Source organism: Emydura macquarii, unplaced genomic scaffold (assembly GCF_026122565.2).
Source record: "Emydura macquarii macquarii isolate MOO-44397 ecotype Brisbane River unplaced genomic scaffold, CSIRO-AGI_Emac_v2 contig_374, whole genome shotgun sequence".
Classification (NCBI taxonomy): Eukaryota; Metazoa; Chordata; order Testudines; family Chelidae; genus Emydura; species Emydura macquarii.
This window is the reverse complement of record NW_027130511.1, coordinates 5,945,916-5,973,379: the sequence shown is the minus strand read 5'-3', so window position 1 is coordinate 5,973,379 and position 27,464 is coordinate 5,945,916. Positions and strand designations below refer to the sequence as shown.

Below are 27,464 nucleotides of genomic sequence, written 5' to 3'. Positions count from 1 at the left end.
AGAGAGGAACCAGCTGGTTCCAACCCCCAGGGTCGGATGTATGCTATGGGGTCCACAGCTTAGCTGTGCTGCTCCAGCCAGTGGGGGGGGGGGCACGTTCCCCACCTTGCCTGCTCTTCCACCACTATGCCTTAAACTGGAAGCATTCACTGTGCACATGCTTCAGAAGAGGAGGGGGGGTGACTGGGCACTTGGGGTGAAAGCGGGCCCAGGTTGGAGTGACAACATTTTTGGAGGGCGACAATGGGCGAAAAAAACATGCCAGGGGAGGGAGAGAAAAAAACAAGCCATATAGAACAGTGCCAATTCCAAAAGCTAGGCACACTGACATTTCCCTTCCGAGCAGAGCTCAGCACAGCCCCCCAGCCCCTCATCACTCTGCCACCCATACAGATTCAGCCTGGAACTGGAGCAGGGGACAGCTGCAGACACTGTTAGCACAAGACTGAAGGCAGCAGCCTAGCTGGATGCAAAGGGAAACCCACCTACAATGGTGGGCAATGCAGCCTGCAGCGGGCTCCATGTAAATACTGAGTCATGTATGAGGAGCTGGTTTGAGAGCCAGCCTCTGCCCTCTGCTGGCTGGCAGCAGCCCTGAGCCCAAGCTGTGTGGGTACAAGCATGCTCTCCGCCCCATCTTGTCTTGCCTCTCAGCCAGCAGCAGCTGCCTCTTCTCACCAGCTGCTCATCTGGCAGCCATCCAGCAGAGGGGAAAGCATCAGGGGGCGGCCGCTGGCAGAGCTGGCACCACAGCATCGTCTGCCGGGAAGGCAATTTTCCCTCAGGGCTGCAGGAGGCAAGGGGACTGGCGACTGCAGGAGCATCACACCAGGGGCCTTGTATTAGGTGTACAGGCCCCTCCGCCGCTGCTTTTGAAATGACAGCAGATATGTGAAAATTAAGCACCCTCAGCCCCACAGGTAGAGGAGTCAAAATAGCCTGAGAGGCCTTAATACATTTAGCTCCCCACCGGCGCTCTTGGCCAGGCAGATAAGGCGCGCCCATTCAGCCAGCTTGGTGCGGATGCGTTGCGGGTGGCAGGCAAAGGGGTTTCTTGGTTCTCTCCTTTCCACCCCATCTTATCCAGCATGCTGCGCCAATGCACTGAGGGGGGCCCAGGGTTTGGCACACAGGGCCTCTGGCTACTGCAGTGCTATGCATGCGAACTCTCTCCAGCGCCGTGCTCCCTGGGATTCCTCGCCACGCTTCGGGCAATGGGAAGGGGCTACCTACCCACTGTGTTGTGTGCTGCTGCAGGCAGCCATCTGCCCTGGCAGGCTCCTGGTACCGTTACCATGGAAATCAGAGCTCCTGCTTCTCCTGTAATCATGAGTTTAATAAAGAGCAGGCAGGATAGAGACAAATTCCCTGAGCCTCCAGCAATGGAGATCGGGGAGCAGCCTTGGCTAGAGAACCAGGCTGTACAGCCTTGGTGGGTGGGTGGGTGGGTGGGTGGGGCAGGCCTCTAGTGACTTCCAGCCTGTGTTAGTGCCCCATTCTGCCCATTTCTGCCTGCTGCCCCTGTGCATGGGCATTCTCAGGAGGTAGGGACAGACTTTGAAGCTGGCACAGATCACTCATTCCATGTGGGCATTCCTTCTGTAGAGTACAGCCCAGTGCAACGCTCTTGGAGGAGGGAGGATGGTGAAGATCCCAACCATCACGATACAGGTAGAGTCCATGGCCAGTGCTGAAGCGGGTATGTGGAACGTAGTTTGGTGCCCCAGAGAGGCGACAGATATGGCTGAGGGGGACATTTCTGGGAGTGGAGGGGGCAGCTGTGGTACAGCAGGTCACATCAGAAGGTGCACACAGGACAAGGAAAGCCTGGTGGTAGTGTGAGGCTCTGACGCAAGTACCCCATCCCCATGAGAAAGTAGATGTGGCTTTGGAGCACAGATGGCAGCTAGGGCATGAGTGATAGGTGGGGATAGGGAGAATCTAGCATGGTAGCAGCTTCAGGAACTTTTGGGCAAGTGAGGAAGTGGAGATCAGTAGAATTAAGCTCTTGGAGTGCCTATGCCAAAGGGAAAACAGAGAAGGGGAAGGAGAAGGCACCAGGCTGAACTGATTGCAAACCAGAAGTGAGGCGCATGGAAATTGGTGACAATCCCTCATTGCGTCCGCCCTCTCCCGGGATTATGGTGAGAGGAAATTCTATTTTCTACTCCATGCTCCAGAGAGTCTCTCTCTCTCTCTCTCTCTATCTCACAGACAAATTTTACAGTAAAAATCCTTCCCTGATTTTTCATCCCTTGCCAGCTGGCAAACACTGAATTTCTCCACTCTGGTTTCAGAAGAGAAGAAATTAACACGGTTCTTCCAGTTGCATTGCAGTCACTACATGTTAGTTAACATTGATGCCCTCTGCTGATTTTAAGCACCCCCCGCATGAACCGTAGGTCCTACTTACATAACAGCAAACAATTATTTTTAAAAAAATGTTTGGTCACAGAATTGACAATCTTGCGGGGGGGAGAGAGGATGGGGTGGGGGGAAGGAGAGAGAGACAGACAGACGCCAAATAACATTTCCTACCTGTCTCCTCCCACTTAAAAGTTAGCATTAAAGATTTAGTCCAGGTGCGGACACCTGGAGCGGGAGCAAGCAGTGTTTGTAATCTCAGCCCCTTGTTTAATAGCTCTCACTCTCCTTCCTTCAGAGCGGAACAGACTGCTCAACAAGGTTCCTGAGACACTAAAACGATTGTTTAGGGCACCGTTATGCTGCACTTCAGAGCACTCAGTCACTCAAAGAATCCACTCAGCTGATTACAGTAATTTTGCATGTAAAAATCTTTCACAGCTGGGGCTGAAAAATTACATAATACAGCCTGATGCAAAACGACACAGCCAAGGCTTGGCCAGCGGGGAGATAGTGGAATTGGGTAGAAAGCCTCTTCAGCTAGAGCATCAGTGTGACTGATGGACTGGAAAATGCTACTATGGTAAAGGGAAAGTCATAGTTCACCAGTGTGAGTTAGAGAAATGGCCCATCTCTGGTCTAGGACTCATGCATTGGAATGCTGCACTCGCCAATCCTGAACAATGCTTTAACACTGCTCCCAAGTGGAAGGGTGGGCTGCATATAGAGTGGTTAAAGCACAAGGTTAGAAGCCAGGAGACCTGAGTTTGCTCCAAGACATCCATGCCTCAGTTTCCCCCCAGAAGCAAGTAGACATAATACCTACAGTACCTACTTATCTCTCAGGCATGATGCAAGTCCAAAGAGGTGACTTGCAAAGGGTGGGGAGGGAGAAGCCTTTTAGCTTCTGCATGATGGATAAAGGAGAGTGGGAAGGGAAGGTTTTTATATTAGGAATTCAGGTCTTTGCCCCCTTGATCACATTCCTCCACAGCACACTCTGTGTTACCCCACAATCCTCCACCACTACACCATTGACCAAGCCCATCCTGTTGCCCAAATGACCAGTAACCAACAGGGCAGCCAGTTTCCACAGGGTGCTCACCTCTCTCTTTCCCAGAGGGAGCAGGGGCTCCCATTCTAATGGGCTACTCTGCAGGATCAGGGCTAGCTCACATTGTAGGAGTCTCCTTCCCCAAATAGCCCAGCTCTGGAGAACAATTGGCCTCTGGTCTGGAGCCAAAACCAGTACCCCATCAGGTGAGCTTTGTCCATGGATCCAGGCCCAGCCTGCAGCCATGTACACAGACAGTTGTGAGGCAAGCCAGACTGTAGCATCCTGAGCTGCTCCTTTTGGTATCTGGCTCTCGGCAGCTACGGCTGGAACATGCTCCACGGTCTTGCCTCAGCCGCTCTTGGTGGCTGTTTAAAAACGCCCACCAACACCTCTCCCACCAAGCATGAGCTGGCCTCCATTTGGAGGAAACAGCTTGGAATTGGTGCTGACTCCAGGGGGTTTATGGGAGTTCCCCAGGGGAATTATGGGAGCTTGATCTCTTCTCACACAATGCTCCAGGGATCACCAAGGTAACCCGACAGGCATTTCCACATCTCCCAGAAGCCATTGATCCTGAGGGCGATGCTGGCAACTGGCAGATACAAAGCAGTGCCTGCAAAATGATATACTATAGTTGGGAGGTGCGGTAAACCCACAATATGCCTTAACCTGAAGCTATGTGGCTAGTGGGAATATTTTGCATAGCAGGTGCTCTCAGTAGGGCTATCCCACTGCTTCACTTAGCAATGGTCCCATTCTCCAGCGTAGACACAGCTTACAGTAACTGGAGAATTAGCGCAAGGACAGGATCACAAGAAATGAGAGGAGAAGATGAACAATTGAGAAGGGAGGGGATTACTCGTCTGACTGCTCAGACATTGATTCCATTAGGGTCTATTCAACTCCCTGGGGTAATGAGCCATTAGTAGAAAGGCCATCTGTTAAAGATTCAACAGCTGGCCCCTTCCAATAAGGTACATGAGAAGTAGTTCCCAATAGACATCTGAGGCCATCGAGCAGTCCTCTAGCAAAGCCATGCAAGACCAGACTTGACCTTCTTGCTATCTCCAAGATGAACACAGAAATTTTAAAAAATCCTCCCTCTTGCTCTCCCCTTTTCAAACCTTTCAGGTCTTTTATTTTGAAATCATAAATAAGCAAAAAAAGCAGAGATTAATTTTAAAAAAAAATCCTTTGCAGGTCACCTTTAATCACTCACAGGAAGGTGTGATTCAAGTACTAACATTGTTACTATGTGGCTGTCTATTAAACATAGTCTGGACAGAGCTAAGTGGCACACACACAACTGGTTTATTTCTCTTAGGAATTACACAAAACATGGCAGAGAGCAGGTAAAGTTAAGGAACTATGAAAGATGGGCAGAGGGGCTTATTTGGTGTAGTAGTTTGTACCCACACAGATCTACTCATCACACGCAGCTGCCCAGTCAGCCACAGCATACACAGAGAGCCAGTCTTTGACCTCAGACATTTACAGCAGCAGAAAAGTTATTGGATATGCACTGATCACCTTTCAGAATTCCACCTTGGGGAACCTAACTCTCTCCTCCTAGGATACACAGGCACAACCAGTGTTTTTCTCCTGGATCCAGGCCCAGCTCCCTCCTCCCTAATTCCTAGCTGGGAGTTGCAGGTTAGAGGAGAGCTACCACATCCAACCAGCTTGTCTTACAGACAGAGTAGTAAGAGGAGAGAGCTGGTGCCACATTCAGAGTCTGTAGGATAGGAAAAGAAGAGCGGAGTCCTAAAACCTATAAGGAGAGAAGAGGATGATCCCTCTGGATAAAAGGAAGCTGCCGTCATCAGAGATGCAATGAACTCAGCACACATTTGATATCCAGGACAGCCACGCTAGCCTCTCTAGAATTATGCAACTGAGAATCCTCTAACTGGCCAGGGGGCAAAGAGCTGCTACCAAAACCATAGACGGGAGCTCTTGTTACAAGGTGAGGACACCAGGACTCTGGGTAGTAGCTACATTAACATAACAGTGAGTCATATCTAGTTAGCGCTGGGATGAGAGATCACCGAGGAAAATCCAGGTGCTGTAGGGAGTAGTGCTGGACATTCAGTAGGGTGTGCTCTTCCCTCGGTCAGTACCAATGCCCCGACCAGGGTGTTCTGTGCTTCTGGAGGAGCAATGTCTCAAATAAGACATAAAACTGAGTTCCTAACTACGTGGGGTCATTTAACATCCCATGGGACACTTTTCACAGGAGTCAGGATCTTACTGCTGGTGTTCAGCTCAAATTCCAATTGGAATAATTAGATTCTACCACCTGAACATTCCTCCTGTATTTTCAATTGGATACTGGATTCTTACTCAATTCCTGTCCTAAACTGGGGTGCAGCATTATTGTATGCTGTTAATCAGGTGCCTTTATTCCACCCTAGTAGTGGCTGCATTTCAGTAATAGGTAACAATTATCCCTAAGGATCCAGGAAGATATAAACATGTAAATTATCTGTACGTGGGAAGAATTCCAACAACATTCTCTTTGGCCAAGAACCAGGATGATTTTTGGAAGCTGCTCCAAGGAGAAAACTGCATCTGTCACTTTTATTAAAATACAAAGTCTTTATTTGTACTTACTTTATGTAATTTACTTTAGAGTACGACATTTTAAAAAGCATTGGTAGCTGCTGCATTTCAACTGGCTTTCAGGTTAAATCAACCGGTCAAGTCAGTCCAAATCCAGCCAGCTAGCAGCTCAGACCCGGTAAAAGCAGCCTTACGCTGGGATTAACCCAGTTCCACTTTCAAAAAGCTACACTGCTCAGCCTCTCCCTTGGAAATACACACAGCTGTGATTAACCTTACATGAGGAAAGGCCTGGGCTCTATTCTAGGGGAAATGCAGAGGGAACAAAGAGCAAGAATTAACCGATCTGCAATGAATATTTAGGTGGAGAGAAAAAATGAAGGGACGGCAGCTTCCGTTTGTGATGAGCTCATTCCATCTCTGCGGGCTGTAATGGCCACAGCCCAGCTCTTCCCTGCCCCCTGGAGGTGGATGACAGGGCTCATTGCAGTGTAATTAAAGGGGATCACGTTGGCCATCCTCAGAGGCAGAGATGTGGGTTATATCAAAGCGAGACAGAGAGGACTACTGAGATGGCCCTGGAATGGGCATGGTTGGGAGGGAGAGTCAGCTCTCTCCTCAGAACAGCTGCTGGGTTAGGAACAGGAAAGCCGGAGCCCAGACTTGCTGGGTCTATTCCCCCTCTTTGCGTGCATCCCAGCCACGGCTCATGGCTTTCACCACGGCACCATACAGCCTGGTCCAAGCCCCTCGCATGTCTGTGCTGAAGGCAGTACCGAGGCATTTCTCCAGCATGAACAGCAAAGACTCTCCCACCGCCTGCAAACCAAACAGAGGCACCAGGGTCAGAGGTCAAGGGCAGATGCCTCAGGACAAACATGCTGTCAGTTTCTCTACTGCTGAATTTATTCTTCCTCTCCGTTTTGAGCCTTCCCTATTGCATTGCCCAGACAGCACAACAACTTCTCCAGCACCTACCCAACAGGTGCCCTGCCCCCACTACCACTTCCACTTCCTTCCAATCTCTCCTCCAGGCTGCCCACTCACCTTTGCTTGTGGGCTGATCCCCTCCACACCAACTTCCCCTACTCCACACTGCTTCGTACCCACACCCCTCGTGCTCTCAGTTGATCTCCCTCACAGCTCCCTTTCTGGGAACCTCTGAAGGATTATAAAGGGAGCACAGGCCAGCGCGGAATGAGGGTTTCCAGCAGAAAAGGGAAGTGGGGGTGGGACTCTAGGCAAGACTATTAATCCACCTTAGCGCCAGCTGCCGGAAATCTTCACTCTCCGCTAGCATGTCACCACCAGCCTCCCCGGTGCTATCTCAGTGTTGGTAGGTAAAATTGAGGCATATGCAGAAGCTATTTACAGCAGCTGCTAGAGACCACAGTGTATCAGACTAAACTGGACAGTCAAAGCCCACCCTACCCTGAGACGTCTTCACTACATGGCACCCATCTCTACCCACACCCCCTTTACTGACACAGCAGTCCAGCGGACTCCCTAGAAATAGTTGCTCTGATATGGAATCAACACTCTGGCTCCCCACAGAACCTCCCTCCATCAGGCTGCTGGAAACAAGCCGCAGCGAGGGATAATTATCCACTGAGTAATGATGACTCTAGCTCAGTCTCCCAAGGACTAAGGCTAGTGGCACAAGACATCGCATTCGGGGAGATAAAGGAAAGGAGCCTATGTACTTCAGGTTAGCAGGCCTGAAATGTTCCATCATCGCAATTCATGACCCAGTGTTTCGGCTCCTACTCATTGGTACGATGGGGGTAAGCTGGGGTCTAAACCGAGGGAAAGGGATACTTCTGCCTCACCACCTGGGAATGGGAGGTGAGGTGAGAGCTGTGACATCTGGCAATGTCCTGTGTTGAGGTTCAGTAATCCTGTGCCATGCAAATGCAGACTGAGATGTAGCTGTATTCCCTTGCAAATGGCACCCCAAGGCTGTGCCCATAGAGCTGGGAATACAACTCAGGCTAGCCCAAGTCCATCTCAAGATCGAGCTTGGGGTTTTGCTTCCCTTCAGTATACTAATCGTCACTTTGTAGGTGCTTCAGATTCTGGAATTGGGTTGGGCTGCCCGTTTACTTGCCCAGCCATAGTTAAATAACCCAGCAATGCATGTGCACAAGTGCTAGAACCCGGCTTCATGGCACAATGAGAAATCATACACTGCCACTCAGGGACCATCAGGATGAAGCTGGGAGAATACTGTGGCAGAAGTAGCATGAAGAGAAACGATGCCTCACCGAGAAAGAATCCACCTTCACACCAACTGCCTGGTGTTTCTTGCCCAGGTTGGTGAGATATTCTTCCAGAGAGGGCAAATTCTCCAAGTGGGTCACAGCAGCATCTATCACCAGCATTACCTGCAGGGGAAATCCAGAGAGGATGGAGTTAGCAGAGAACATCTTCTGGGAACAAAATTTCCAAACAGTCTTCCCATCATCAGCCATAGAGCCATTCTCAGCCTGATGTACAATGAAGGCCTCTTTTGTTCTGCTCTGTTATGCTGAAGAGCTTGGTCAGAACACCACAGAGCCTGATGTAAACCTGTATTCTGTTGAAATACAGTGTTTCTACAGTCTCAGCCCTCCCCATCTGTGCACGTCATCCCCTTCTTCTGGCAAAGACAAACCCAAGGACCACATCATTTCACCTTATGATGCTGTTATGCTACCACAACATCTCACAAGCTAAGCAAGACTGGACTGGTTAGTAGCTGAATGAGACCCCCGCCATCCCCAGACCCCTTCCAAGGAACATTAACAGCAGGTGCTATGGCAAGTGGTATTGGTGATTCAGTATGGGGAACTCTTCTCTCTGTGACACTGTGATGTGTAGCATGTTGGATGAGACCTGAAGCTGAGGATGTGACCATAAGTGATCATTACAGCTTCCATGACCCTTTTGGCAAGTGTTGAGGAGCCCTGATCAAATTCCAACCTGGATAATTACATTCTGCCTCCCTAATTTTTCCCTTTTCAGTTTCAGTGGGACATGGAATTTTTCCTTCACACGTGTGGGGAATCATTGTGTAGCACTGTAGTGTGTCACTAAATAGCTGCAGCATTCTACCCCTGAGGTGGCTGCATTTCAGCGCTGAATGAATGGATTCTGCTGTGCTGTATTTAATATATCAAGCACACCAGGATCCTCCAAGAAGATATATAGATCTTTTATTTCCCCATCTCTGCCCTTCCTGGCTGAGGATGAGGTGAATGTGTATATTACTGCCCCTCATTATGGATCCTATGATAGCTAACTTAGGGTGCTGTGGGCTTTCAGGCCCTGAAGCAAGAGAACTTTCAGGAAGAGATCACTGGCAATGCCTGCCCTCTAGTTACAGCAGGAAATTAGTCTATGGCCTCTCTCTCTATCTAGGGTTTTGTATCATGCCATCACTGTGGTATCTAAGTGCTGGGACTGTCTCTGGTCTGTGTGTAGCTAACTAGAGGATTTTCAGTCTCTATTGTGGTCAGTCCTGCATCATCTAAGCAGTACGAAATTCTCAGACACATTTCAGTCCTTTGATTCTCACCAAAGTGAATTAATAACTGTGGTGCAAGTGTAAGGAATATCTGTGCTGTGCTATCACACAGCACCCCCCACCCCCATTCCTGTACAGGTGGTGATTGCCCCTGACAGAACTTCACTAACGTCTCTGTATTTCAGGGAGTGAGTTGTCTGACATTTCATGGCACGTGGACATAAGAGAGACGTAGCCCACCCAAAGCACAGTTTGCTACTCAGGGCTTCTCCCTTTCAGGGAATTTACTCTGTATCATGCATCGCTGACCACATGGGCCTCTTCATTCCTTACCTTCCTAATGTGATCCAGGAACTCAGGGGATGAGAGGCACTCCTGAGGGCTGGAGAACCGTCTGCAGTTGTACTGGAAAAGGGGCAACAGGTCAGGGTCCAGATCAAACAACCTGCAACAGAAAGAGAGAAACCCCAGACTTTTCACATTCCTCCTAAAATGATTCCACCATCACCAAGAGGATGACTCTTCTCTGCCAATCCATCCATCAGCCCCACCACCCAGAGGTGACCTGACTTCACCATTCCAGCCACCAATTATGTGAAAAAAGTGGAGTTCTGAAAGGAAGGTTAATAATATAGGAGAGTTCAGGTCATCTCTGGCTACAAAAAGCCTCTGTTACTCTAGCCCAAATCCCCATTCCTCACTGATGGTTTTATGGCTCCCTAACATTAGCTCCAAGCCATTGCTGGAATTCATCCTTAGCCTGACTCTGTCTTGGCTGAAATCTTTATTTTGGCCTAGTTGTTTGCCATCTTAACTCTAGTAATTCCCCATTTTATAAAACTTCCTGAATGCCAACTCTATCAACTTCAGGAAGGCCCAGAATGCTGCAGCCAGATACCTTAGTAAGGAGGGTCATATAAACCCCTATCTCCCAGATAATCACTGGCTTTCTATTCAGACCCCGTCCACCAACTTTTTCAGCTTATAACTCACAAACTGGTGCAACAAGCAAGAGCTCAGGAAGATGCGATGGACTGATGCCATCCCTGGGACCCTCTGTTGTATGACATTAAAAAAGGGATAGATAATAAGACAGAAAATAACTTATTGCCTATAAATCCATGGTACACCCACATCTTGAATACTGCATGCAGATTTGATCATCTCAAAAACGATATATTGGAATTGGAAAAGGTACAGAAAGGGCAACTAAAATGATTAGGGGTAAGGGAAAGCTTCCATATGAGGAGAGAATAATAAGACTGGGATTTTTCAGCTTGGAAAAGAGTCAGGTGATAAAGGAGGGATCTGATAGAGGTATACAAAATCATGACTGGTGTGGAGAAAGTAAATAAGGAAGTGTTATTTACTTCTTCTCATAACACAGAAACTAGGGGTCACCAAATGAAATTAATAGGCAGCAGGATTAAAACGAACAAAAGGAAGTATTTCTTCACACAATGCACAGTAAACCTTTGGAATTCCTTGCCAGAGGTTGTTGTGATGGCCAAGACTATAACAGGGTTCAAAAAAGAACTAGATAAGTTCATGGAGGATAGTCCATCAATGGATCTTAGCCAGGATAAGCAGAGATTGCTGTTTGCCAGAGGCTGGGAATGGCCAACAGGAAGGATCATTTGATGATTACCTGTTCTATTCATTCCCTCTGAACCACCTGGCATTGGCCACTGTCAGAAGACAGGATACTGGGCTAGATGGACCATTGGTCTGACCCAGTATGTCCGTTCTTATGTCCTTAATTCACACCGACACAGATATACACACAATGGGCAATTTTTTTTCTTCCTAGTCTCTTACACATCAGCCTCATCTAAAATACTTTACATCCGGCTGCAACACCCCACACCTTTTTCAAAACTTTTTAACCTCCCCTGAGGTAGTTCCTCTCTCCAGTTCTGTTGGGCAGTGTTTTTTCCCCCAGATATTTGCATCTGCAACACTCCACAGGATGTGTTGAAGCAAGGAGCGGATCATGAACTTTTAGATCCATGGTTTTTAAAGGACTTCTCAGGTATTCTCTCTCTCTCTCTCTCTCCCTCTACTCCCTAATTTAGGGGCTTGTTTACTTGGAAGAGGCAGCGAGTTGGGTTTTCAGGTGCTCTCTCCCATACACCTTTTCCTCTGTTCTGGGGTTGATCCTGGAATTAGTTAATCCTCTCCCCAGTGGCCAGGTCTCTGCCTGTGTCTGGAGACTGCAAATGTCACAAACATTTAAGAAGTGACTTAGATACACTCCACAGAGTTGAGCATATACACAAGGAGCAAGCAGCTGTTTAAACAACAGAAATATCTGCTCTGCTAACAAAGGAAGGATATCATTGCAAAGGCACAAAAAATACACACAAGCGTCTCCCCCTGTACACTCTCCCTGCTTCCCCTTTAACAAAGTTTAGATTTAAATGCCAACAAGCTTCTTCCTGTTCTCTCCAGGCTGCAAACAACAAATGGCCAGAAGGAGCAATGAGATGAGAGAGGTGATGAAGCCAGGAAAAAGAAATCACTGCCAAGGAGAAGGAATTGTTTCTTATCAGGGACTGGAAAACACCCCTGCTTAATTCAGGGATGGTGGTCGGGGAGAGACGACGGCTAGCAGAGAAACACTGTGGCTAGCGACTGCTCCAGGTGCTTCCTCTATATCTGGATGAGACTCCTGTTGCTATAACAGCCCATTACTCACCTGGTAAACAAGACGATGCCATGCTGCAGGAGGTTGCTACTCACTTTCTGCCAGCTCTCCCGGATCAGCGCCTGTTCTGTGCTGGATAATCTTCCACTCTCCATTTTATTGTAGAAAGAGGGAGGTTAAGAACAGAGCCAGGAAAACCTTGTGCTTCTTCTGAAAGTAACTGCACTACTTACTCTGCACTCAGAGTTACAGGTGGCTCTGATCTCGTATTAAGCCAAGTATCTAGGGCTACCAGTGCCTCTGGAGCTGGGATGCACACACACTATTCACTCCCTAAAGATGCTCTTCTCTGCACAGTGCACAAGACTTTGTGATCACATCTCTGGGATTTCCAAACAGAGCAAGAGCTCTTCTCCTCTCTGCCCTGCCACTGCCAGCCTGGAAGGGGCACAGGTGGGTTTAAAAAGATCCCCTGTTTGAGCAATCAGATGAAACCTGAATGCTTTGGGGAAGATCCATGTTGTTCCCTGGGGTCTACAAGAATGATGGACTCACTATTGCTTTCTCATTGCCCCCTGCTGTTTGGCTAAGACGTTTCTTTGTGTCTCCCTCTCCCAGTCTCGGTGCAGGGTGATAAAACTGAGCTCCGGACTCGGTCCCTGTCACACACCATCAGGCGCAAGGATCTGGATCTGCAGCTAGCTCCTTTCCCTTTATCAGCAGCACTTTCCCAGCTGGCTGTCTTGCAGAGCGGCTTCTAGTAGCAACACTTTCACGGATGCTCTTAAAGTGACAGTGTCACCTTCCTTTCCCTCACTTCCTTCAATCTTTTTAAAGCTACACAATACATAAATTAATAATTTGCACTTCGTTATATCCCCCCCCCAAACACACACACAAAGAGCAACCACAGACTTTCAGCCTGAGCACATAGGAGATGGTTTAACCCATTTTGGTTGAAATTTTCCAACCAGTTCTATTGTCCAGATGAAGTAAGAGACACAGAAGGGAAGAATCTTGCCCAGGGTCACATAGCAAATCAGTGACAGATCCAAGAATGGAACCGAACTCTCTCAACTCCCAGCCCTGCCCTAACCATTACACATTGCTGCCTCTCAGTGTCCCCTTTCCTTCAGCTATTTTCAGTGATGCTCTTAAGGCTACAGTGTCCCCTTGCTCCCTGTCACTTTCATTGACATCCGTAATTCTCTCAGTCTCCTGGTGTACCCATTGGTAGGTGCCCTCTAGAGATTTGAAATGTATAAAGGGAACATTATGACATTTAATTTAACGGAAGGGAAGCCAATTGTACAAGACAACACATTTAATAATGGTCCATAGACCTTTCAAACACATTCAAAGTACATTCCAAGTAAAAACTCTTCTTTTAAAAGGGCCCAGTGACTCAGACTGCATTGAGGCAAGCTTAGAGAGAGGAAACAATCAGGCAGACCTGGGTTAAGGAGACCCTCAACAAATAGAAACTGTGGACAGATGGCAAATAATCATTTCAGGCGGGGTTTTCAAAAGTGCCTGAGGAGTGTGTCTCATTTAAAATCATTGCAGTCTTCTCTGAGATAACAAACAGGCAGCCCTTATTCAGCACGTAGGGCTACGAGGGAGATTCATCTCCACGAGAAGACATTCTGAAGGCCAGGAAACCTGCACAATACATTCAGCATGGGCTGCAGGTGGCCATAGCCAATGATGATGCAGCACTTCTCAAGAGCATTAATGTTTGGTCTTAAAAGAGGGGCAAATTAAACAGCACAACGTTGCATCCTCAGTTCCACCCACACCATTCTTGTCTTCTCACTGTCTCTTCTGAAGGGCCAGTTTTCTGCTGCTGTAACACCATTGACTTTGGTGGAGTCAGAATTTGGCCCTTAGACTGTGAGATCTTGGGGGTGGTGTCACTATTGTCATGATTTATAAACCTGAGCACGTTCTCAGAGCTCAACAATGCAATAACAACCTAGTTCAGTTTGGTTATACCAGGGGTGTGCAGACAGAAGTTTTTAGAGCACAAGTCTTGGAGTTATTGGTGACCCAGGTCAGGTATGATGCTGAACATATCAGAGTCACCTCCTAAGGCCCGGGAACAATAAGAGATATAGAGAAGAAAGCTAAAAATATAGTAGATGATCATGTATTTGTTACTGCTTTATTTGTCCCGTTTTTGTACACCATGAGTACCCTCAACATCATAGCAGCTTTAGGCTAGAACTCAGCAATTAGAACTACCTTCTGTGCTAGAGGGAAATCACCCTTAGGTGTTAGCCATGCAGAGCTTATGTCAACTGGGGAGCTGTTCCATGTCTGTCCAGATCACGGCTGTGATCTGGCTCATGCTCTCCCACAAAAGGTAGCCCATTACATATATTATATATAAATAAATTGTATTTTGTCTAGCTGAACAAAAGGGCATTCCAGGAGCTGCTTCAGTTGTTGTGGGGCTTTTCATGAAGTGAAGGCATCAGTAAGAGCTTTAACTGAACGAATGTCAGAGCCCAGGACCAGAGCCCTGTTAATCATTAACAAACTTTTTTATTTTTTTAAATCAGCTAGAGGTGAGATTCTCTTGGGATTCCTCCCCTCTGATTAGAGATTTGCCTGTATCAAATGGGGCTGCCATCAGTTTCAGATACAATTTTGTGCTGCATTCCTCACTGCTGGAGGTAGATAGCTTGAGTGACTCCTCCACTGATTGTTATCAGTTGGCAAGAGCACACATACGCACACACACCCACCACCCACCATGTGCTGTCCCAGCTCTGCGCAGGTAGCTGGCTCAGCAGACCTTGATAGCATTACCCAGGAAGACCAGACTTGTTTTGGTGGCGAAGGTGCTTGGTCAGGTTTATTGGTGAAAAAGCACGATAATAGTGCTTTGGCTCTATGGTTACAGGTACACTAATGCATGTATGCCCATGACAATGGACTTTCTGCTGCCCCCTCGGCCAGACAAAGATGACCCTCCTATGATTTCTCTTTTGTACATAGATACAAACAAGTTACGTATTAACCTTCTGATATAGTTAGTTACCAACCCTACACCTTGTACCTGCTGGTTCAAACAAAACATCTCCATCCATTATGCTGTCATCCTATCCTTACCTTAAGATGGGTCAGTGTTTCCCTGTACCATCGTCAAGGATCATGTGTATGCCATAACTCTATATTGGGGTAGGCCTATGCTAACCTTCTGGAATGTGTTTACATGAATACCCAGTGCCTAGTACTTCTTAGAAGTGTCTGTTTTAGCAACACTAGCACTACTATTGACAAGTTCATGTATCAGACAGTGAACTTGTAAGCATCTGCTTCAACACAGGGCCTGACTTTGGTTCAGGCCTCAGGTCTTGCACCAGGCCCACTGTCCCAGGCTCCCTCTCTCTGGCTACCTAGAATCCTGTTGACCACTGTAGTAATCATGAGCAAGACTTGTACTGAGCTATCTCCCTTTTCAGCCTGATGGTGACATCTCTGTATGCCACTCTTGAGTAGTCTGAGAAGACAGTAGATGCTGGATGCTGTGGGGTTCCCTCTTTCTAATCTAATGCTTCCATCACATGTTATAGCCCTGATCCCCTTTTCCTCCCCTTAAACCAACCCAGGCCTTTGGCACCCTTCTCCCTGCAATAGCCAAGGGATATATCCAGATAGCTCATTCATAAAACTCCCCCAGCCTCTCCAAACCCCCCAGACTAAGAACACCATCTCCATCCTGCTTCCTCCAGTACCCATTCACCTCACCAAGTATAGTGACTTGGGAACCCAGGTCCATTTTTCATAGCCTCATAGAGATTACGGCCCAGCATTTTCTACTGGACCAAGTAAACAGAAGAGATTAAAAATTTCCAATCTAAAGCAGGATGGTCTGAATCACTGACCTCACCCCAGACTCAAGAGATGCAACAAGTGATACTGGCATCTGCTCCAGCCTCTCATTCCCAGTCTGAACACAGGCAGAAAAGATCAAAAGCATTTCATGAGGGAACAGACAGATGTTTCTCAGGTAATGAGGACACTAGCAAGGGCACCCACCTTTAGGCTTTCAGATCCCCAGCTGTCACCTCTCTTGGGCAAAGACCAGCATCTCTCTCCCTCCTCACCTGGGCATTTCCAGGCTGCACAGTTCCCTGCCTACACGCTGAATTCCCCAGCAAGTTAGACTGCCTCAGCAGGCTTGCTTTGCCTTCTCCTCTTATAAACAGCATAATTGCCCTGTGTCTTAAGTTACCCCCACAGTCCTTCAAACCCTTCCCTAAGGATTGGGGCCCTTGCTTGGCTCAGAAAGTCCTGTCCATTTGCTGAATCAAGCTATTTATCCAGAAGTCCTTTCTTTGTCTGTTGGCCTCTAGAGAATCCAGTTTGAACCAGTATAGACAAGCCTCTCCAGGAGGTACCACAACTCTGGAAGTGTTACAACTTGAATGAATTTGCCTAATTACCCCCCCACACACACACTTACTTTCTGAAGGGGCTGTGGGCCTCCATGGAATTACATGCAATCCCTGGTCCATAATGATACATAAACTTAATACGGTAAGTTCTCCCAAAGATATTGCAGGAAATTGGCATACATGTCACAAGGATTTATTTCCTTCTTCCAGAGGCATCTCTGGAGACACCAAAGTAAACCTCCTATTTTCCCCAGCTTTACATGGCTACCTTTGAGACCCCATATTGCCCCTTCAGAGACTGGGCAGGATTATTGAGGAGAATGGTTCATCATACAGGGAGATGGTCTAGGGGGCTGAACAAGAGTTCAACCCCAGCAACTCTTTAGTACTAATAGTGGCTGTGATCTTGACCTAGCTGCTGGGATTTAATGGTCCCAGCTGGACAGATTCCATGCCATCAAAGTGCACAGCTCTGCATGGAACAAGGGGAACCTTGGTATTGCCCGTGCAAGGAGCTGACAATCCGATCAGACAAGCAAACCCATTCAAGCAAACAATGCACTTCAGGGAGCTGAAAGAAGAAGCCACACTGGTTGGTGCAAAGGGTCTTTTATATGGATAAAAACACCACTTGGAGTTAACCAAAAATGAGAAGGTTGATAAAAGTGTTAGAGAGAGAGGAGGATGCAAGATACACTGGGGCAGAGAAGGAGTTCCTGACATAAAGGCACACATGGAAGGCACTGAGAGGAGAGTAATGGGTGTGAGGCTTGGGCGGCACAACAAGCATGCGTCAGTCTGAGCCGGTTCATGGCAGCTTGGTGAGCCAGTACTCCATGTTGTCAACTTCTTGTTGCTGTTATCACAATTCTCGTAAAATTTAGTGTTTTCTTGAAGCCCCAGGCCCTGGAGGCAAGCGAATGTGAGAATCCTGGACTTCATTTAGGGGGAAAAAAAGTAAATTTCTAGCCCCCACAGTGGCAAGGAAAAGCCTGAAAAGTGACCCAAGTGCACTGTAAAGGCTCAGAAACCAGAAGGTGAATAAAAAGAAACAAACTTTAAAAAAAACCAAACTCATCTACAATTCATGATTTTAACGTCAACCTTATGATTTTGGGGACTTGCCTCATTCAGGTCTTTGATCTGGGATGGACAATACTGAGTACGTTTCCCTGGTGGCTGCCGTGTTGTGGGCCAGAATGAGCTCTCATTTTTAAAAAAGAATTAAACTCTCCAGCCCTTATGATTGCAAAGGAAGGAAACCTTCAAAATGTGAACTGAATGTAAACCAATGCAGTGATAGCTGCCCAAGTCAGAAGGCAGCCTGAAACAACAGCTCTGAGAGAAGCGTGATATGCCCTGTTGTCTCAATTGATGCGAACACTGAAACCTAATAATGACTGTGTAAATTTTAACACTCTTAATTATTCCATGGTTGATCAAAACACACAAGAAAGAAGGACACCAATATGATGAAAATTTGCACAATATACCATGAGTGGCATTTCATAGAGAGTACCACCATTTTTCCCCCCACCTCTATATGACCCCTGCTAACAAGAGATGATAGCAGAATTGTAAGCAAGAGCTATGTTGGGAGAACCTTGTAGAAGATAGCAAGGGGTTGATATGAGAAATGAAGCCAGTGGAGGGATTTGAAGAGGGGAAAGAGGTAGTTAGATCCCAATGACTCAGATTGCAGTTTCTCTCTCTAAACTAGAGAGAGAAACTGCAATCAGGCAGACTGAGTTAAGGAGACCCTCAGCAGAAAGAAACTGTGGACAGATAGCAAAATAATCATTTTGGTGAGGTTTTCAAAAGTGCCTGAGTGACTTAGGAGCATGCGTCTCATTGAAAGTCATTGCAGTCTTCTTTGAGATAAACACACAGCCCCTTATTCAGCACTTAGAGCTATGAATGAGATTCATCTCGATGAGAAGACATTCTGAAGGCCAAGAAGTCTGCACAATACATTCAGCCTGGGCTGTAAGTGGCCATAGCCAATGATGATGCAGAACATCAGACTAAGTAGATTATTTTCTGAGCAGCATTTTGGATAGACTGATATCTGGGGGAGGGGAAAGAAAGAGAAGCAAAAAGAAAGGAGGTTACAGTAGTCAAAGTGAGAGATGTTAGCTCCTGGATTATGATCTGGGGTGTTGAGAATGCAAGAGGGATGGAATTTGTAGACGTTGTAAGGGAAAGACAGGAGAGAAACAGGGAGGCTACTGATAGATTTGCTGAAGCTTGTTTAGGATCTGGGGCACAATCCCCAGGACCATCGGAAGGGGTCATTTCAGGGAGGCTCCTTTCTGAAGATGTTGTCATTTCCTTCCCAGGCTGATGAAGAAATACAGATTCACCAGTTGCTCTCTGTGGAAGTAGAATCCTAAGCAATAGCAACCAGGGAAGCTAGGTAACTTGCCCATAATCTCATGTGACACGCCCACATAGCATAAAAGGAATTTGCACCCTTGTCACACAAAGTAGTTTTATGGGCATAGATGGGCAAAAATAAATTGAGGCTGGAAATTAGAAGGAAGTTTTGAACTATGAGCGGAGTGAGGTTCTGGAACAGAACTCCCCATAGGAGTTGTGGGGGCAAACTGAGTAGTTTTAAGATGGAGCTTGATAAATTTATGAAGAGGATCATGGGTAAGTGAATCTTGTGGAAAAGCACCCCTCAGTCTTGCTGGGCTAGGGCTGTCACCCTTGGTGGGACAGGTCTGGGGTAAATCTGCCCCACACTGGACGAGTCTTTTGGTTCTCCCCTCAGTGTCTCTGTCCTAGAGCGTTCGGGGGCGGTCTTGGTTTGGGCCTCAGGAAGGTCCCTCCGACCCCCAAAGGGGAGTGATACGTCTAAATACCCAGGCCCCAGCAGAGTACGTTTGCCTTGGCTCCTTTGGTGGGGATGCAGTCGTGGTGGTGCAGCCCTGGGGGGGAGGGAGCACTAGCCTTGCCCCCAGGCTGGTGCCTGGGTTTTCCTTCTCTCCCCCACCCCCTTTTGCTGCTCTCCTTCTGGAGGGACGTGCTGTCTCTCATACTGGGGAAGTCTCACACCTCCTACTGCCACAAGCCTTTTGGCAGCTTGTGTCTCTCCCACCCTTCTCTCGAAGGGCTGGTTCACATTGACCGCGCGATTCAGCGGTAGTCGACGGGAGTTATGCAAACTACACAGAGTAGTTTGCGTAACTGACGTGGACTGCTCTGCTTCCCTTCTGCGCGCTGTTCTCACTGCGCTGAGCTGATGGGAACCGCGTTCCCGTCGACTCAGCGCTACGCTACTTGTGGGGGTGGACTTACTCAGTCGACTTCCTGATCGATTGAGCAGGTCTCACTGACCGCTCAATTGATCCTGAAAGATCGATCTGGCGGTGGCGATTTTGCCGCCGTCAGTGTAAATGTAGCCTAACAAAGGCAGGCTTTTAGTAGGCCTGGAGTAGCCTTTAATTGGGCACTGGTGCCTCTAATTGACCTGCAGTAACCTCACCTCTGCCTGCAGGGAAAAGGACCTTCAACATTCTCAGGCTGATATACCTGGACCTCCTCAACAACCTCCTCCTAGCCCTGGCCAAAGTGGCCATCTACAAGACCAGGGAGAGGAGGTTGGCTGGGGGGGCGCTCTGCAACTTTGGGGCCTACTTCCGTTCCTCTGTCCACTCACGCATCCGGGCAGAGTTCCTCTGGGCAGCGTCCGCTGGCTCCCTTGACACCTTCCGGGAGCAGTGGGCGCTGTCCAGGGTTCTCTGCTCGGTGTCCCATTCTGGTTCCCTTCGTTTGACCCTGTGACCCCCACACCCGCTCCTTTTTTCTTTGTCCCACGAAATTAGTTGTGTCCTGGGTCCAGTGACTCCTCCCCTTCAGGGGGAGGGGCCTTTAGTAGTGGGTGGGCTCACCCACTTCCCTGATTGCAAATAGTAGTACCCTTTTGTAGCCCTCCGGCCTGACTTTATCACAGAAGTAGACAGCTGGACTTGATGACCTAGGAGGGCCCCTTTCAGCCCTGTGTTCCATGCACACAGACAAAACAAAATTAAGATATCCACATTAGTGGTGTCTCTGAATAAGCCATGGAGCACAATTAGCCCCATCTCTCACATGCGTGCCAACTGACATGAAGGGCAGGGCTCAGGACAGGTCCTAATGGAAAACCACCATGACAGCTGACACTAACTAGCCCCCTTGGTGGCAGGCTCAGTAGTGAGACCATTAACTCCCATCTCTCCCCTAGTGATGGTCCCTCCAGGCTAGAACAGAGGCTCATCAAAGGGGCAGTTCTCCTTGCCACCACCTATGCTGTAGCAGAAACACACCACCAGCCTCCAGCACGGTTACTCTGGCACCTCTAACCAGCCCTATCACTTCCAGTTTTGATTCAAAAGCAAACAAGTTTTTCTCCTGCAACAGCATCTCTCTACCAAGACCCCAGTTTAGAAAGATGTAGATCTGCAGAGAGCGGATGGTGGGAGATGGGGAGAGCTCAAGGGTAGAGAACATTTGAAACCTGGAGATTACACACGCTCATGCGATTGCCAGCAGTGAGGTCTCAGGAGGAGTTTGCCATGGCCCTGCTGTCACCTGCATACAAAGCAGCCTCTCCCTTACAGCTATTCCATTGTCAGAGGAGTTCCTTCTGCTGGCAAGGTACTGGAGGTGTTGACAGCACACGGATGGTCCAGAGGGGATTTTAAAATCAAAAACCAAAAACTTATTTCTTGTTCAAAATCTTTAGTGAGCCTTCAAGCATGTCAAGTCACCCAGGGAGCCATCAAAGAGGTCACCCAAACCCCTTGGCTCCATTTACATGGTTCTTATAGCTCCATCCAGTTGTAAATTCCTCCAGGTTTCTGCAATATATCAGCTGGGGCAGGGCAGGGCAGAGCTTCTGGGAGAGAACAGATCCATAGCAGACACCAGCTTACACTATAGTTAGGAAAGGGGAATTTCCAGTCAGTCTCACTGACTTGCATGGGGCAGGGAGATGGACACATTCCTTTTGTCTGAAGCACAAAACATTCCTGCTATGCAACCTACAGTAATCAATTCCTTTAGACTAATAATAATCCTTTCAGCCGCTTTAACCCAAGCATCTCAGATCACTTTATAAACACTAATAATCCCTTTTGTGAAGATTCATCCCTGTTTTCCAGAAAGGGACTGAGGCACAAAAGTGACTTGCGCACTAGGAATAACCCTAATAAAACCTGACTTCCAGGCCTGTGCTGAGGTCACCAAAGCATCCTTTGCTCCCATTGAGGCCTTGGGTCTAGCTGGGCTGGGGACTGACTCCACTTTCCCCATCATGCTGACACACACACAGTTTTTATCTTCGTTGCAGCACTTTCCAAGTAATTAAAACAATCCCCCTCCAGCCAATTTTTCGTTTCAAATTCAGCATCTGCATGTTCTTATGAATAGTGCAATTCTGATCAAACCTCTCAAGGCGCTCAGCTCACCTTAGAGCCTGCTTCCTGGGCTAGGTTCATCCCCTTCCTTCCCCCTGGTCTCTCTCTCATAACTGAGCACTGTGACAGCTTCCCTTCCTTTCCCCCCATCCTCAGGTGGAAAGAGAGCTTATGTAATGTTCCTACCAGTGATCCTTGCTACCCCCCTCAGGCCACGATGTGGCACAGCTCAGTAGCAATGCTAATCACAAATCCAATTGCATAGCAAGAAGTGAAAGAGATGAAGCGGGGAATAATCTTGCACGTAAATGGTAAGGGCAACAGCTGCAATGTTTGCCTGCCATCATGCCTCTGGGGAGAAACAGGGCAGCAATGATGACATTGAAGATTTGAGCCACAGCCAGGAGATTAAGATCAGAACAAAAAAAGAAAAAACGTGGTCTTTAGACTCTCTTTTGCTGCTAAATATCCAAGGATTCTTCCCGTATCTCACAGGGCCCTGATGAGAAGAGACGTTTATATAAACAAACAGCTGAGACAGATCCAAGGATGACAACTCATGACCCAGGCAGAGACTCCAAAGGGGACTGTGTGTAAAGCTGTTAGGTTTCTTGAGGCACTGGGAAGGCAGCTGTCTGACCAGTTCAGCATCATCTCTAGACTTCAGACACACAACAAGCCTTAGCTACATCCTTATTCACCTCATGCCTCAGTCCTGTGCTCTCTCACAGTTCTAATCAATTATCTCTGCCCCTGCTGTCAGAGCATGGCCTTTGAGAAACTAACTACAACCACCCCTTTTTAAGCATCCCTACCTAGAATCAGAAGCAATCCCAGCTCCCAGGATTTCAGCTGCTTACATCAGAGCTCAATTCGGCACTTAATTTCTTTCACCAGCCACCGGCCCATCTCAATTATTTCTCTCAGCCAAAGCTTGAGGAAATTTTTCTTTTCTCTTGCACTTCCCAAAGGAGCCTCCTCACTAGTTTCCTTTCTATCTTTTACCCATTTCAGAAGCACATTTCTTACTGCCTTTCTTTGAAGTGCTTATTGATCATCTTTCTTCTGATCAAAGTTCCATCTCTATCCTCATCCGTCCTTTTTATTGCTGGCTAAGGCATCTCCCTCAATGACCCAACATACTTTAATTGCATCCCAGGAGACTGCCTTTGCTCCCGCCTACCAAACAGATCTTACTGCACAGCTGTGTCAATAGGGCAGCCCCTTTGGTTCAGTGCTAGGCCATTTGTTTTCTGAATTCAACCTTGAGTATTACTTCTAGGTAAAGGATCTCTCCTTCACTGGTTAGATGCTTTTTCACTTTGCCTGGTTCAGCAACCTCACTTCCTGGCTTCAACAAAAACTACATCCTGCTGCTTCATGGGAAGATGCTTCATGTCCCCAAACTCCAGATGAGGCAGAAGAGTTAAATAAATATTTATGTTCTGCTTTTGGAAAGAAGCAGGATGATGCACTCGTATCACGTGAGTCTGATGAAGTACAGTCCATTAGTAACCAAGGAGGATGTTAAACAACATCTGCTAGGGATAAACATTTTTAAATTAGCAAGTCCAGATAACCTGCACTCAAGAGTCCTAGAAGAGTTGGCTAAGGAGATACTGTCCATCTTACATTAATTTTTAATAAATCTTGGCATACGGGGAAATTCCAAAGAACTGGAAGAGTATCACTGTGCCAATATTCATAAAGGGCAAACAGGATGACCTAGGTAGTTATAGGCTGGTTAGCCTGATATCAGTCCTGCGCAAAACAATGTAGTTGCTGATATGAGATTCAGTTAATAAAGAATTAAAGGATGAGACTATAATGCCAGCCAACATGGTTTATGGAAAATAACGTAAGAGAAATGGCAATTTCCTGGACAAATTTTGAATTTCATTTAAGTATCTTAGGAATTTATTATTTTTAAAATGTGTAAGTATTATTGTGGTGTTGTATGTAACGTCTTTAAGGGAGAGACAGAACTAATGTAAATCCTGGGAAGCGTTAAGAGCCACAACAGACTCCTAAAACAAAGGGACAGACAACACTGAGTTTTTAGTTGAGTGGATTTTCTAGGAAATACTTTGAAGTAGAGGAATGCAAATAACCCGCCTCCAGATGCATCCTTTTGAAGCTATGCCTTGAGGAGATCAAACAAAAACTGGATAAAAGAGTGAATCTCATTCATGGGTGTGCTTGTTCTGAGCCAAGGTAGCTATGAACTTGTGACCACAAGGAAAAAACCCTTTGGGGAATTTGAAAGTCTGTTCACCTGCTGGCACCCTTGTTGGAGTTTGGGTGATCTCTGGTAAGATTTTTTAGTGTGCATGTAGGTTCTTTAATTGTTTTAAATGTTTTCTCTTTAGTGCTTTCATTTTAAGAATAAATGCGCTTGCTTAGAAAGAGCTTTGTGCTAACTTAACTATGGCAGTTATGCTGTTTATAGTCTGAGGAGAGAAGCAAAACAGGTCTGCTTAAGAAGTTGGATTTGCTGGGGGTTTCACAGTGTAGGAGAGAGAGAAAGACAGAGATGTATCTCTCTGCCCAAGAAAGGTGACAGCTGGGGAGCTAGAAGCTGAAGAGAGGGTGCCCTTGCTGGATCCCCAGGGGAAAATACAGGTTCATTTGCCCTGAACTGAGACATATAAGTCTTGTCAAACAAACCTGATTTCATTTATTTGATGTGATCACAAGTTTGGTTGATAAAGATAACTATGTAGATGTAATATACTTAGACTTTTATAAGGCCTTTGATTTAGTACCAGCTACAGTCTGATTAAAAAAAACCAAACAAACGAACAAACTAGCACTATATAAAATCAATAAGTTAAATGGACTAAGAACTGGCTAACTGACATAGCTTGATAAGTAATTGTCAGTGGGTAATTTTCTAGTGGCATAAAGCAGCGATTGGTTCTAGGCCCGATGCAATTCAATATTTTTATCAATGATCTGTAAGTAAATATAAAATCAGTGCAAATAAACTTTGTGGATGACATAAAAATTGATGGAGGGGTATGTAACAAGGAAGACAGGGCAATCATATAGAGTGATCTGGATCTCTTGGTAGGTTGGGGCCACACAAACAAAATGCATGGAATACAGCCAAATGTAAAGTTATACATCTAGGAATAAAGAATGTAGGCAGTACCTACAGAATGGGAGCGTGTTATCCTGGAAAGCAGCGATTCAGAAAAGGATTTAGGGGTCATAGCAGACAGACAACTATTGCTATTGCTGTGGCAAAAAGAGCCAGATTCATAAACAAGGAAGCAGTGTGTGTAGAAGCAGGTAGATGATTTTATTTTTGCATATGTCTGTTAGAGATTGGGGCCTGTCTTACAGCACCCTCTTGGGAGAATTCTGCCTGGAATCTTCTCACTGAGTCCAGGAAAGGTCGTTTCTAGCAGAATCAGTTGTTGTGGTTTCTTTTCTTTTTTGTTTCAAAGTCTCCTCACTAAACAAGATCAAAATTTTCCCAAATTTGTACCTCATCCCCCATAAATTCCTGAACCCAAAATTCCTGGTTTAGCTCAGAGCCTTTTGATAATAGGACTTTCCAGTCTCCCTTCTGTCTATTTTTGTTTCTGTGAGTAGTTCCTCCCAGCAGTAACTCTAGCTTCTGGCAGGTACTGTAGCTCCCCCTCTCCATTTCCTGCTCCTCCTTTTACAAGGATCACCCAGCTAAGCTGCAGGTCTTTTCCCAGGTGCACCAGATAGGGCTAATCAGCCAGCCGGCTGCTGGCCTCTGATCTCAGTTGAATGGTGTCCCTTACACCTTCGCAATGGAATTGGTGAGACCGACACTGGAATACTGCATACAATTCTGGTGTCCACATTTGAAAAAGGATTTTGAAAAACTGAAGAGGGTGCAAAAAAGAGACACCCACGCACAGAATGATTTGAGGGCTGGACAAAATGCCTTACAGTGAAACACATCTGTTTAGCTTATCAAAAAGATTAAGGTGACTTGATTACAGTGTATACATACTTTTCATGGGGAGGAAATACCAGGGAGTAAAGAGCTCTTTAATCTAATAGAGAAAAGCATAGCAAGAACCAAAGGTTAGGTGCTAAAGCCAGGCAAATTCAAATTGGAAATAAGGCACATGTGACCCATCCGTGCCTAGGGCAGCCACCTGAAAATGCCAAGGTCAGGGCAGGCTGTAAAAGGAGAGCAGATTCTCCCAGCACTGGTGAGTGGCACTAAAGCCAGACTTCCCAACCAGCCACAAACTGCACTTCTGAATCCCCACAGAAGCCAATATGCTTATGCACAAAGCCCCCTTTACTGCATTTCAGCTCCAGGCTCCCAAATCAGCACTAGGTCCAGTAAAAAGACCAGTTGTTTAAACTCTATGCTCTTTACTAAAAAGGTTCCTTCTGACCCCAAAGGGTCAGCCACAGTACCAGTTCAATATAAGTTTGGATCTTACCTAAAATACCATGCTCCCAGCCAATCCTTTAGTAACTAAAACTAAAGGTTTATTGTAAAAAGAAAGAAATATACCATAAGAGAAATGTTAAAGGGTCAAAGCAAATCAGATACATACAAATGATTGAAAGTCCATATACATCAGGTTTCTAGTAGAAATGTGGAGTTGCAGGGTTGTATCTGGATGGGTCTAAGTCCTTCGGTTCAGTTGCAAAATGAATAGATTCAGAGGTAGATATGTGTCTGCAGCTGGACAGGAACATAGACAAAATGGATTCTGTGGTTTGAACTTATATATCCTCTGTCTTTGGCCATGCGGCCTGTGAAAACCTACAGGAGCTAAAATGGAGTCCAGAGTCACATGGGACAGTTCTGGTGCTTCATCAGGTATGCTGCCTGTGGAATTTCACAGAAACCAAAATGAGTCCAGAGTCACATGAGCAGGTTCTGTTGACTCATTGGTGATGCTGGCTTCTCCCCTTGTGCCCCTTGCGCCTGGGCATATCTTAATGGGCCATTAAGCAGGCTATTGTTCTGTAGCCATCCTGTCTGAGATGCCACTCAGACAGCACACTTTGAAATACAGATATATCAAATATATCTATAACTTCCATTTCACGTATCACACATGAACATAAGTATTATCATCTTACTTAGCATATTATAACCTTCCCAACAATACCTGACATGGCATATCTCACATGAATCAATGATTTTGATATATTGATGTCAAACAATAGAACATCTACCCAGCATGACAGCACACATTTTTAATAGTGAGGTTGATTAACCATGGAACAAACCACCCAGCGAAGTGGTGGATTTTCCATCTTTTGATATCTTCAAATCAGGATGTCATTCTTGAGGAGATGCGTTAGTAACACGTTACTGGTTCAATACAGGGATTACTGGCTGAAATGTAACAGCTTGTGCTATCCAGGAGACCAGACTAGTGGTCTAATGGTCCCTTCTGGCCTTAAAAAAAAATCTATGAATCCACCACTTCTATTTTCCCCCTCACCCCCAAACTGCGACATCATCGCAGTCCTCCACTCAAATTTCATACACCTACCTACTGTC

At 46.7% G+C, this 27,464-nt stretch overlaps 1 protein-coding gene across 1 annotated transcript; it reads right to left on the bottom strand.

The window, feature by feature from the left end:
- Nucleotides 1–4,400: 4,400 nt before the first annotated feature.
- On the bottom strand, nucleotides 4,401–12,918 carry NGB (neuroglobin). Its single transcript, XM_067532689.1, has 4 exons — nucleotides 12,187–12,918; nucleotides 9,822–9,933; nucleotides 8,248–8,367; nucleotides 4,401–6,802 (listed from the first exon to the last, which is right to left on the bottom strand). Exons 1-4 carry the CDS (start codon nucleotides 12,288–12,290, stop codon nucleotides 6,656–6,658), a joined length of 483 nt encoding a protein of 160 aa, XP_067388790.1. The 5' UTR covers nucleotides 12,291–12,918; the 3' UTR covers nucleotides 4,401–6,655.
- Between the last annotated feature and the right edge of the window lie 14,546 nt (nucleotides 12,919–27,464).

Bases quoted from the DNA above. Each gene is read 5' to 3' on its own strand.
- NGB (XM_067532689.1), bottom strand. From the start codon at position 12,290: ATGGAGAGTGGAAGATTATCCAGCACAGAACAGGCGCTGATCCGGGAG. The intron at 9,934-12,186 runs GTGAGTAATGGG...TTTCTGTTGCAG, and splicing joins GGCATCGTCTTGTTTACCAG to GTTGTTTGATCTGGACCCTG. The intron at 6,803-8,247 runs GTGAGGCATCGT...TTTGGTTTGCAG, and splicing joins TGAAGGTGGATTCTTTCTCG to GCGGTGGGAGAGTCTTTGCT.